At 51.2% G+C, this 12,727-nt stretch overlaps 1 protein-coding gene across 1 annotated transcript in view; it reads left to right on the top strand.

Moving 5' to 3' along the window:
- Nucleotides 1-10,062, top strand: part of FCGBP (Fc gamma binding protein) — a 41,760-nt gene extending 31,698 nt beyond the window's left edge. The window contains exons 15-19 of the mRNA XM_055552382.1: nt 193-766; nt 1,764-1,963; nt 5,595-5,978; nt 9,528-9,796; nt 9,918-10,062. Of these exons, the coding sequence (XP_055408357.1) occupies nt 193-766; nt 1,764-1,963; nt 5,595-5,978; nt 9,528-9,796; nt 9,918-9,927 (1,437 nt within the window). The 3' untranslated portion in view covers nt 9,928-10,062. The remainder of the gene's footprint in view (nt 1-192; nt 767-1,763; nt 1,964-5,594; nt 5,979-9,527; nt 9,797-9,917) is intronic.
- Nucleotides 10,063-12,727: the final 2,665 nt, after the last annotated feature.

The following is a 12,727-nucleotide window of genomic DNA, read 5'->3' as shown; positions in this document are numbered from 1 at the left end:
CCCAGCCTTGGGGACTGAGGAGACATTGTCAGCCTGGGGTCTCTGAAGGGAGCATACTCTGCCCTGGGAAGTCTCTGGGGGACATGGCCTCACCCCAGTGGAACTGAGAGAGAGTCTGTAGCCTGGGAGTCCGAGGGGACAGGCTGACCTGTGCTTCTCTGAGTCCCTGACCCACCTGGCCCTTCCGTCCAGGTCACTGTGGATGGTGAGGCCGTAGCCCTGCCCGTGGCTGTGGGTCATGTGCGGGTGACGGCCGAGGGCCGGAACATCGTTCTTCAGACGACCAACGACCTGCGGCTTCTCTTTGATGGCGACGCCCACATCCTCATATCCATCCCTTCCCCCTTCCGCAACCGGCTCTGTGGCCTCTGTGGCAACTTCAATGGCAACTGGAATGACGACCTTGACCTGCCCAGTGGCACCACGGCCCCCAGCGTGGATGCCTTTGGAGCTGCATGGCGGGCGCCTGGCTCCTCCCAGGGCTGCAGCGAGGGCTGTGGACCCCAAGGCTGCCCTGTGTGCTCAGCAGAGCAGACGGCACCATACGAGAGCCTCGAGGCCTGCGGGCAGCTCCGGGACGCCAACGGCCCCTTCTCAGCCTGCCACGCGGCGCTGAGCCCCTCTGAGTACTTCCGCCAGTGCGTGTATGACCTCTGTGCCCAGAAGGGCAACGTCACCTACCTCTGCCGCAGCCTGGCAGCCTACACATCGGCCTGCCAGGCGGCCGGCATGGCCGTGAAGCCTTGGAGGACAGACAGCTTCTGCCGTGAGTGTCTGGGGACCCCTGGGAGGACTCCGGCTTGGGCTCGGTGCCCCCTGTCCTGTCTGCATCTCAGGGGCAGGGCCCCAGTTCCTCCCTTAGCACACTCTGCTCCTGGCTTCACTCCTGCCCGGCTGACTGGCCCTTCTGACTCCTTTCAGGGGCCTGCTCTCCTGAAACCTTCTCTTACAGTTCTCAGGGCCCTTCCTGGACATCTGTGGTGATCTGGGAGGGTGGGTCGGGCAGGTCAGGAGGTCACACAGTAAAACTTGAGTCTCACCCAGGCCCCCGCCCTACCCCCGCCAAGATGGGACCATCACCCCTTAGATCCTTCAGGACAAGATTGCAGGCTCCTCAGACTCCTAGCCCAAGACTGTACCTCTTAGCTAACCTCCAGTCAGGGCTTATCTGTTTCCTTCAAACCCCCAGGACAGGGTTGTGTTTCCTTGGACTCTCCTGGACACAGCAGTGGCCACTCATGACCCCAGGGCCGAGCTGTGTCTCCTTCATTCTTATCAGGGCAGGACCTACACGCAGGCAGTGGACACTGTCTGTCTCCCTCTCTGACCTCTCTCCTGACTGCCAGCCTCATGGGTCTAGTGACCTCCTGAGCATTTTCCACTAGGTGTCCTTAGGGGGCCCTCACACACCTCCTGTGTTCCCATGTGATATCAGCATTTCACCCCAAACATAATCTTCTTATTTTTCAACCTTGATCGTCATCTCAAGGCAGCCACACCATCCACCCGTTGCTTAGCCAGAGCCCAGGCCCTCACTATGCGTGCTTCCCCTGGGTCCTCACAGCTCCCGTCCTGGCCCTGGCCTTCTGTCTGTATTTCCCCTGATCACACTGGCCATCATAGTCTGTCCCACTGACATGAGCCCCACAGGGCAGGGGCTGGAGCTGTGTCCCCAGCACTGGCAGCTCAGATCCAGGTGTGCAGTGGGTCCCGTTCATTTCTCAGCGAGCAGCTGTGACCGCACCCCACTCCTTTCTCTGCAGCGCTCCAGTGCCCCGCCAACAGCCACTACTCCGTCTGCACGCGCTCCTGCCAGGGCTCCTGCGCGGCTCTCTCTGGCCTCACGGGCTGCACCACCCGCTGCTTTGAGGGCTGTGAGTGTGACGACCGCTTCCTGCTGTCCCAGGGTGTCTGCATTCCTGTCCAAGACTGCGGCTGCACCCACGATGGCCGATACTTGCCGGTAAGGAGGAATTTGAAGTGGGCAGGGAGGGTGGAGGAGCTTGAGGTTCAGAGGTAAAGAACCCGCCTGCCAATGCAGGAAATGTGGGTTCGATCCTTGAGTCAGGAGGATCCCCTGGAAAAGGAAATGGAAACCCACTCCAGTGTTCTTGCCTGGAGAATCCCATGGACAGAGGAGCCTGATGGGCTGCAGTCCATGGGGTCGCAAAGATTCAGACATGACTGAAGGGACTAAACAGCAGCACGGAGCTTGAGGTGGACAAGGAGGATGGAGGAGCTTGAGGGAGACTCAGATTTTCTGTATTTTTTTTTTTTAACTTTTTATTTTGTATTGGGGTATAGCCAATTGACAATGTTGTGATGGTTTCAGGTGGACAGCAAAGGGACTCATTCATACATATACATGTATCCATTCTCCCCCAAACTCCCCTCCCATCCAGGCTGCCACATCACATTGAGCAGAGTTCCATACAATCAGTCCTTGCTGGTTATCCATTTTAAACATAGCAGTGTGTACATGTCCATCCCGAACGCCCTATCTCTTCATCCCATCCTCCCCCTCGGGAACCATAAGTTCATCCTCTAAGTCTGTGGAGACTCAGGGTTTCTGTGCTGACCCCCTCGAGGATGGGGACAGGAAGGCTGCCACATTTCCCTGCTGTGACTCAATGCTGGTGAAGTCCCCGTATTAGTTTCCTGTGGCTGCTGTGACAAATGACCGTAGCTTGATGCCTTAAAACAAGAGAAATTTATTCTCTTGTTTAGTTATAGAGGCCAGAAGTCAGAAACCAGAATAGGTGGGCCAAGATGACAGCTCTAGGGCGAAATCTGTTCCTTGTCTCTCCTGGCTTTTGGTGGCTGCAGGCATTCCTTGGCTTATGGCCTTGTCTTTGGTTGTTTTTGGTTACCCTGGTGGCTCAGATGGTACAGAATCCTCCTGCAATGCAGGAGATGCAGGTTTGGTCCCTGGGTCGGGAAGATCCCCTGGAGAAGGAAATGACAACCCACTCCAGTATTCTTGCCTGGGAAATCCCATGGACAGAGGAGCCTGGCAGGCTCCTGTCCATGGGGTCGCAAAGAGTCAGACAGGACAGAACAACTAACCCTCACTATTTTAGTCACTGAGTTGGGTCCAACTCTTTGCGACCCCATGGACTGTGGCCTGCCAGGCTCCTGTGTCCATGGGATTCTGCAAGCAAGAATACTGGAGTGGGTTGCCACTTCCTCCTCCAGGGGATCTTCCTGACCTAGGGACCAAACCCGAATCTTCTGCATTGGCAGGTGGATTCTTTACCACTGGCCCACCTGGGAAGCTCTTGGCTTATGGCCACATCACTCCAATTTCTGTTTCCATGCCACATGTCCCCCCGTCTTTGCTGTGTGCCCTAAAATTTCCCTCTGCCTCCTGCTTCTAAGAATACACTTGACTGTGTTTAAAGCCTACCAGGATTAATCTCTCCATCTCAAAATCCTTAATCACATCTGCAAACACCCTTTCTCCATATAAGGTGACATTTAGTAGCTCTAGGCATTAGGACCTGGTATCTTTGTAGAGAGGGTGTTATTGGACCTACTGCAGTCCTCTGTGTGAGCCTCATTTTCTCTATCTGTAAAAGGGGGTTAACCATCATCCTTGCACCCTAGGTGTCTGAGGAGCCAGGGGTGATTGAAAGGCACTCGCTGAGCACTGGGCCTCAGCCTCCACATTCATCACACCCAGGAAAAATAACAATAATTTACAGCAGTGTAGTAGGTAGCACTCTGGAGAGGGAATCAGCAACCCACTCCAGGACTCTTGCCTGGAGAATCCCAGGGACGGGGAGCCTGGTGGGCTGCCGACTCTGGGGTTGCACAGAGTCGGACACGGCTGAAGCGACTTAGCAGCAGCAGCAGCAGTAGGTAGCACAACTATAGCCATTTAACAATGGGAATCGAAAGTTAAGAGCTGATTTATTTTTGTGATGGATTTTTTAAAAAATTATTTCATTTTTGGCAGTGCTGGGTCTCTGTTGCTGGTCGGGCTTTTCTGTAGTTGTGGCAAGTGGGGGCTGCTCTCTAGTTGTGGTGCACGGGTTTCTCATTTGGTGGCTTCTCTTCTTGCAGAGCACAGGCTCTAGAGCACATGGGCTTCAGTAGCTGTAACATGTGGGCTCAGTAGTTGTGGCTCCCGGGCTTTAGAGCACAGGCTCAACAGTTGTGGCACACGGGCTTAGTTGCTCCAAGGCATATGGGATCTTTCTGGACCTGGAGTGGGGTTCGACACAGGTTTGTGTTTCCTGTATTGGCAGATGGATTCTTTACCACTGGACCCCTAGGGAAGCCCATGATTGATGTTTTTGGAGCTCTCACTATGCACTAAGTTGGTTATAGATGTTAAGTCATTCGATAGTCACAGCAATTCTGTGAGACACGGACTATTGTTATGTTCCCCATTTTACAGATGACAAAGAGAAGTCAGCCCAAGGCTACCCATTAGCAAGGGAGGAGTCTGCGGTTCATACCCCAGCAGCCTGGACTCACCTCTGAACCATGAGGCTGTCCTGCTTCTTCAGAAGCATGTTTGTCAAATAAAGGAAAGATAGATTACCACATTCCTTCCCCATTCATCCCAGGTTTTTGGTTTTTTGCTGCATGCGGTCTTTAGTGCAGCATGCAGGCTTCTCTCTAGTTGTGGCACGCAGGTTCTGTAGTTGCAGCATGCAGACTCAGTTGCCCCACAGTGTGTGGGATCTTGGTTCCCCAACCAGGGATTGAACTCGTGTCCCATGCATTGCAGGGCAGAGTCTTAATCACTGAACCACCGGGGAAGTCCCTCATCCTGGTTTTATTAATAGCAGAATGGTAGCCTGGAGGGTCTAGAAGTGCAGGACTTCTTGGAAAGAAGATGCCAAACAAAAAAGCAAAAAACTGTTCACAATTCTGCAGCTCTGCTGTTTGGCCTGGGCTCAGCAGGGCAGTTCTTCTGCCATCCCTGGGCTCACTCATACTTCTGTAGTCCCCCAGTGGATCAGCTGAGGGTTGGCCATCCCTCTTCCATGAGATCTCTCCTCCTTGGGTGGGCTAGCCTGTGGTGGCTGGACAGGGTTCCGAGAAAGAGTAGTAAAGCTGTCAGATCTCTTGAGGTCCAGGCTTGAACCTGGCACAGCATTGCTTCTGCTGCATTGCAATAACCAAGGCATAGTCTTGAGTCCAGCTCAGATTAATGGGAAACGGGAAATAAACTCCATTTCTTTCTTTTTTAAAAAATTTATTTATTTATTTTTGGCTGTGCTGGGGTTGAGTCTTCATTGCTGCACGTGAGCTTTCTGCGGTTGCAGTGAGCAGGGGTTACTCTTCGTTGTAGTACCTGAGCTTCTCACTGCGGCAGCTTCTTGTTCTAGAGTACAGGCTCAGTAGATGTGACCCACGGGCTTAGTTGCCCCTCGGCATGTGGGATCTTCCTGGACCAGGGGTCAAACCTAGGTCCCCTGCATTGGTTGGCAGACTCACCCACTGCACCACCAGGCAAGTCCTAAACTCCATTTCTTAGAGGAAGTTACTGCAGAGTCACCCCGGATGGATGCAGAGGGTGGAAGGTGGTGGCCGCGTTTGCAGTCCACCGCACTTTGTCACCTGCCCCTTTCTGTGCACAGGTGAACTCCTCCCTGCTCACCTCAGACTGCAGCCAGCGCTGTTCCTGTTCCTCAAGCACCGGCCTGACATGCCAGGAAGCCAGCTGCCCACTGGGCCGTGTATGCGAGGTCCAGGCGGGGACCCGGGACTGCTGGGTCCCCCATGGCCTCTGTTCCCTCTCTGTGGGTGCCAACCTCACCACCTTCGATGGGGCCCACAGCGCCATCAGCTCCCCTGGTGTCTACGAGATCTCTTTCCGCTGCCCAGGATCACAGGAGACCGTGCCTTGGTACCGTGTGGTTGCCGATGTCCAGCCCTGCAAAGGCAAAGTGGAAGCCGTGGCCCGGGTTCATATCTTCTTCCAGGACGGGCTGGTGACTGTGACCCAAAACAAGGGCGTATGGGTAAGCCAGGACACAGGGACTGTGTCTCCCCTGGGCTTTGTTCTTCTTGTTGCAGTGTGCCTACGTTCCTTGTGGAACTGTCTATCTGTCCTAACGTCTGTTTTCTTCACAGATCTCTGCAATTTGTTTCTCTGGGTTTGTATTTGTGTCAATACTTCAAACTTAGTCCCTCTCTTCCGGCTGAGTTCTTGAGGAGCAAAAGCACAGTCAAGTAACTTACCTGTTTAGATGTTAGTGTTAAGCAAGACTCTATGGTTTCAAGTGAGAGAAAACCAATTTCAGAGTGCCTTGAGCAAAACTGAATTTATCAGCCCATGTAACTAGAAAATCCAGGGACACAGCCTCAGCAGTGGCTGGATCTAGGTGCCCTGGATTTGTACCTCTGTGTTTAAGACTTGCTGATCACCAGTCAGCTTCATTCTCTGTGACTCCCTCCAACATACTCATGAAACAGGGATTATCATTATCTACGTTTACTCAGAGGGGAAACCAGGGCCCAAAAAGGTGAAGTCATTTACTCAGGTCACTCAGAGAGTACCTGAGAGATCCAAGCCTTGAACCCACAAGCACCACCCATGCCCTGAACCACTTTGATGGCAATGGAGTGCTGGTGGTGACGGTGTGGACACAGGGGACCGAGATAGACTCCAGGCGCAGTGCTCGCTCAGTGGGACCATTCTTTGAACTCCATCAATTCCAGGCCACTTGCCTCTGCCCTCAGCTGTCTTTCAGCTTGCTCTCAGGGTCCCCTCAGGCCTGTCACTGTTTGTCTCCTGAGTCCATTCCAGCCTAGATGGGTCCTCCCTTCTGTCTCTTGACTTCCACTGACTTATCCCTGCCTTGCATTTGCCAAACTCCACAGTTCTCACCACCCTGATTCCAAATGTCTAGAGAGAGTCTCTCTGGCCGGACTGAGGGCTGATGTGGACTCATAGTCTGCTCCGCCATGGCCTGTGTCATAGAGCCTCATGACCAAACACAGTCGTCAGGCTGCTCTAAAGCTCCCGTGTCCTGTTTCCATGGCCTGTTCTTGGATTGCAGAGCCACGCACCGGTGTCTTCTAGGTCCAGTAGGGGTGTAGCCCATGCTCCACACCCCCCTCCCCAAGGGGATGGTCTGCATTCCTCCCCCGTGCAGGGAGATGGTCCAAGACTCAGCCCTGCTTTCAGCCAGGAAGCTTGTGTTCTCTCTTTAGCATAGTCTAGACCAGTCACTCTTTCTCTGACTGACTGTCTGCTGGACGCATAATTCAGGTGAACAGGCCCCTACTCTTTTGTTATGTTGAATATGGTTTTAATTTTTGTATTGGGGTGTATTGCTTTATAATGTTGTGTTAGTTTCTGTTGTACAATGAAGGGAGTCAGGCATATATATACGTGTGTCCCATCACCTTCCTCCCACCCATCTAGGTCGTCCCAGAGCGCCTAGCTCCCCACACTATACAGCACGCTCCCGATAGCAGTCGGTTTTACACGTGGCAGTGCGTATACGGTCAATCCCGACCTCCAGTTCATCCCGCCGCCCTCCTCCACGTCTTCATGTCCATTCCCTGTGTCTGCATCTCTATTCCTGCCCTGCAAATAGGTTCATTTGTACCATTTTTCTAGATTCCAAATCCATGCATTAATATATTTCTTTTTCTGACTTACTTCTGTCTGTGTGACAGACTCTGGGTCCATCCATGTCTCTACAAATGACCCAATTTCATTCCTTTTTATGGCTGAGTAATATTCCATTGTGTATATGTACCACATCTTCTTTATCCATTCGTCTGTTGATGGAATTTAGGTTGCTTCCATGTCCTAGCTCTTGTAAGTAGTGCTTCAGTGAATGAACACTGGGGTACATGTGTCTTTTTGATCTGTGTTTTTTCTCTGGATATATGCCCAGGAGTGAGATTACTGCAGACCCCTACTCAGGACCTTCCTTTGCTCATCTGTCCAGAAACAATTCTCTACACAGCAGACAGATGCTCTAGAAATGTGAATCAGATTGGGCCATTCTGCTGCTTAAAACTCTGCAGTGACTTCTCAGAGCAACATTTCAAACTCAAGCCACCTCCCTTCCATGGCCTGGAATACTTTATGCGATCAGACTCCCGCTGGCCTCGCCAACCTCATCGCCTCCAACTCCTTCCTGAGCTCATGGGCTGTGCTGCTAACAGGCCGAGCTGGCCTTTATGCTGTTCACACAGTGGACCACGCTTGTTCCCACCGCCAGGCCTCTGCGTTTCCCCCTGCTGCAGTGCTCTCCTTCCAGATTTCCTAAGCCTCGGCTCCTTCTCATCCTTCAGATCTCAGTTCCAGTCTCACCGCTTCTACAGAGAGACCTTTCCCAACTCCCTACGGAAGCTCTCCCTCTTCAGCCCAGCCTCTGTGCGGTCATTCTGTTTTATCCCCTTCCAGTGCTAGTCACTCTCTGAAGTCATCCATTATTTCTTTGTGTTTGTTGACATGCTCCCTCACTGGCATATAATCCTCAGGTGGGCAGGGATCCTGTTCCCCTTGGTCGTCACTTTGTTACCAGTACCCAGATCAGGGTCTGGCCCCAGGAAGCAGCTGGTTTTGTGGCTACATTCATCCCCGTTCCCTCTGCACCAGGCCATGTGCTGGGGAACACAGATAACTCAGTCCCACTTCTTATACCATCTAAGCTTGCAGCCTGCTGAGATTTCCTGCCCGCCTCTCCAGCTGTCCTTCACTGCATCCATCCATCCTCCTCCTCTCCTCCTTCCACCTGTCCTTCCTTTTTGCCTCCCTTCCTTCCTTCCATTGATTCACCATCCGTCCATCCATCTACCTCTTCAGATCTGTCTACCTATCTTTCTTATGTACCCGACTTTCCAGTCATCTGGCAGAGGAAGCGTCACATACAAAAGCATTTTGAAAAAAAGAAACTTTTCTTTGAAAGAAGGCTCTCCAGGGAGTCTAACTTTACAAGGGTTAACTCATCAGAGAAAACAGACAACACTTATTTAAAAGAAAAAAACACACCAGGTTACCAGGGTTACTGAGTCCACAGCCTGTGATGGACAAACGGTCATTTTCTCACATGATTATTACACTGGCTAGGTCATGACTTGTCTTCAGACATCAGCGTGGCAAAAATAAGGGATGAAGTTGCCTTGTTAGGGAACCAGTAACTTAACAGGACATGCTCAAGGGTTCTTTTTATTTTGAAAACTAGAATTAGACAGGATGATGCTGGGGTTTGACTCGTTGTTTATCTCTCTGGTGCAAGTGCCTCCCCCCAACCCTAGGTGCCTTTGGAATGTTGTGTGCACACCTACTTATGCATCGATTCATCTCTTCATCCATCCACTCTCTGTGCTTCTATCCATTCATCCACATCTCTGATTATCTTAGGTGTCCGTCTCTCCATTTGGTGCATCCATCCGGGCCTTATCTCTTTCAGCATCTGCCTCTCTGCGTTTGCTCCTTGGACTCGTTGTCTTCCTTGGGGTCTCCTTTGTTGTAACAGTCCAGCTTCTCTGTAGTTCCAGCCTCACCTCTGTGTTTCACCCACCTTTCCCCCTGCCAAAACTACCAGGTGAATGGTCTCCAAGTGGATCTCCCAGCTGAGGTGTTAGCATCTGTATCCGTGAGTCAGAACCCTGACGGCTCTGTGCTAGTCCAGCAGAAGGAGGGGGTTCAGGTGAAGCTTGGCGCCGATGGGCAGCTGGCTGTGGTGGTCAGCGATGACCATTCTGGGAAGGTGTGTGGGGCCTGTGGAAACTTTGACGCGGACTGGAGCAACGATTGGCCTAACTCCCAAGAGACAACGTTGGAGAATTGGAAAGCACAGGACTTCTCCCCATGGTAAGGGATACAGCTCAGAGGCCAGGCTTCTTGGAGCTGGGGCACCTGCGTCCTCATGGGAAGGGGGAAGTCAGGGTGGGTGCTCTGTCTACAAAAAGTGCTAAGTGTCTGTGTCTCACAGTCAGGACTGATCAGTCATCCAGCGGGAAGGAAGACTGCAGGACCTGAAGCCTCTGGAGGCTGAGGGACGCACTGTCATTGTATGTGCCCCTCCGCTCTACCCCTTTGCTGAGCCACCGAGGCCAACCGGAAAAGCATTCAATAAATATCTTCGATTAAATTGCACACCAGTGTGTCTGTCTCATGTCTGCTTATCCATGACCTTCCTTCCTGTACATGCGTGCTTGCTAAGTAGCTTCAGTCATGTCCTACTCTTTGCGACCCTGTGGACTGTAGCCTGCCAGGCTCTTCTACCCATGGGATCCAGGCAAGAATACTGGAGTGGGTTGCCATTTCCTCCTCCAGGGGATCCCGACTCAGGGATCAAACCTGAGTCTATTACATCTCCTGCATTAGCAGGTGGGTTCTTTACCACGGAGCCACCTGGGAAGCCCCTCCTTCCTGCACATCAGGTGTCAGATGCCTGGGGAACCTGGCATATGATGAATATTTACTGGCAGGTGAGGGGACGGCTGGATGGAGACAGATAGATAGATTGGGAAAGATGTAGATGGGGAAATGGGAAAATGGGCAGTTGGATGATTAGAAGAATGGATGGATGAGAAAATGAACATTTGGATGGAGGGAAGAAGTAGAAAATGAAAATATCAACAGCTTCTAACTTTATAATCCCGGCATGGTAGTTTCTCTGCCACTCAGTTTCTTCATATGTTTTAGTCCACTCAGGTTGCTATAACAAAATATCATGAAATGGGTGGTTTATAAACAAAAAACATTTAAATTTCACACAGTTCTAGAGCCTGGGATCCTTGGTGGCTCAAATGATAAAGAATGTACCTGCAATGTGGGAGACCCAGGTTCGATCCATGGGTGGGGAAGGTCCCCTGGAGACGGGAGTGGCAACCCATTGCAGTAGTGCCTGAAGAATTCCATGGACAGAGGAGCCTGAAGAGCTAAGGTCCATGGGGTGGCGAAGAGTCAGACATGACTGAGCAACTAACACTTTCACTTTCACTAGAGCCTGGGGAGTCCAAGAGCAAGGCATCAACAGATTTGGTATCTGGTGAGTGCCTGCTTTCTGGTTCATAGATGACCATCTTCTCATGTGTCCTCACTTGGTGGAAGGGCAAGGCCCTCCCTCTGGGCCTCTTTTATAAAGGCAGTAATCTCATGCATGAGGACTCTACCCTTATGATGTCTCACCCCACCAAAGTCTTCATCTCCAAATACCATGACATTGGAGGTTAGCTTCCGACACAGGAATCTTGAAAGGACACAAGCATTCAGCCAAAAGCATCATACTTAAAGTAGAGCTAAAGATAGTCCCTGCCTCACAGAGTTGGAGTGAGGACTTAAGGTGTTCGTCCAATCTACGCATCAAAAACTGAAGTCTCTCTTCTGTCCTAACTCTCTCTCCTGCCCTGCATATACTAGTCTCCCCCACCTCAGTGACTATCACTGCCAAACCTCAGTTAGAACATGGGGAGTTATTCTTGATTCTTCCCTCATCTTTGCCCTCCACTCTGTTCATCGTGAGTCTCAGCGAACTCCGGGAGTTGGTGATGGACAGGGAGGCCTGGCATGCTGCGATTTTTGGGGTCGCAAAGAGTCGGACACGACTGAGCGACTGATCTGATCTGATCTGATCTGTTCATCAAAGCATCTTTTTGGATTGTATTGAAACATAACTGAAATCTGCCTGCCTTTCTTATCATGCCCACTGTCACCACCTGGTTCAGCTGGCATCATCATGCGTACCATCTGCTCCTCCCTGCCTGTAATTCATGCTCACAGCCACTAGAGGACTCTTCCTTACCTATAAAGAGTACCACTGGCTATTGATCGTAATAAAATCAAATTCCTTCACCTAAAAGGCCCCTGCCAATCTCTTATTTTTAAAAAGTATTTATTTATTTATAAATAAAGAGAATTGGACCACAAAGAAGGCTGAGCCCCAAAGAATTGATGCATTTGAACTGTGGTAGTGGAGAAGACTCTTGAGAGTCCCTAGGACAGCAAGGAGATCAAACCAGTCGATCCTAAAGGAAATCAACCCTGAATATTCATTGGAAGGACTGATGCTGAAGTTGAAGCCCCAATACTTTGGCCACCTGATGCGAAGAGCTGACTCGGAAGACAAGACCCTGCTGCTGGGAAAGATTGAGGGCAAGAGGAGAAGAGGGCAACAGAAGACAAGATGGTTGGATGGCATCATCGACTCAATAAACATGAGTTTGAGCAAACCCCAGGAGACAGTGGAGGACAGGGAAGCCTGGCATGCTGCAATCCACGGGGTCGCAAAGAGTCGGACACAACTTTGTGACTGAACGTTTATTTGGCTGCACCAGGTCTTAGTCGTGGCATGCAGGATCTTTAGTTGTGGCATGTGGGATCTAGTTCCCTTACCAGGGAGTTGAACCTGAACCCCCTGCATTGGGAGCATGAAGTCTTAGCCACTGGACCACCAGGGAAGTCCTCTGCCAACCTCTTCTGACTCATCTCCTATCACTGTCATTATGATTTGGGAACCTTATCTTTCAGGGTATTGAACGTGCCAAATTTTTTACTTCATTCCTTTGTGAAAGAGCTGTTCCCTCCACTCTTCACTGACTAGATGCTTCTCATCCTTCAGATGTCCACTTACCTGTTACTACCGTACAGAGCTCTTCCACAACCACCTCACTGAAAGTGGATTTCCTCTGTTACTCTCTGCCCTTAACCTGTGGGGTCTGCTACAACTCCGTGTAGTTAGTGTCCGAATGAAATTAAATTGTAGGACAGCAGTTGGAGTCTGCAGAGAACTGGAGAATT

The sequence above is a fragment of the Bubalus kerabau genome, chromosome 17 (genome assembly GCF_029407905.1).
Source record: "Bubalus kerabau isolate K-KA32 ecotype Philippines breed swamp buffalo chromosome 17, PCC_UOA_SB_1v2, whole genome shotgun sequence".
Lineage (NCBI taxonomy): Eukaryota > Metazoa > Chordata > Mammalia > Artiodactyla > Bovidae > Bubalus > Bubalus kerabau.
The sequence above is the reverse complement of the archived record's forward strand: the minus strand, read 5'-3'. Positions and strand labels throughout refer to the sequence as shown.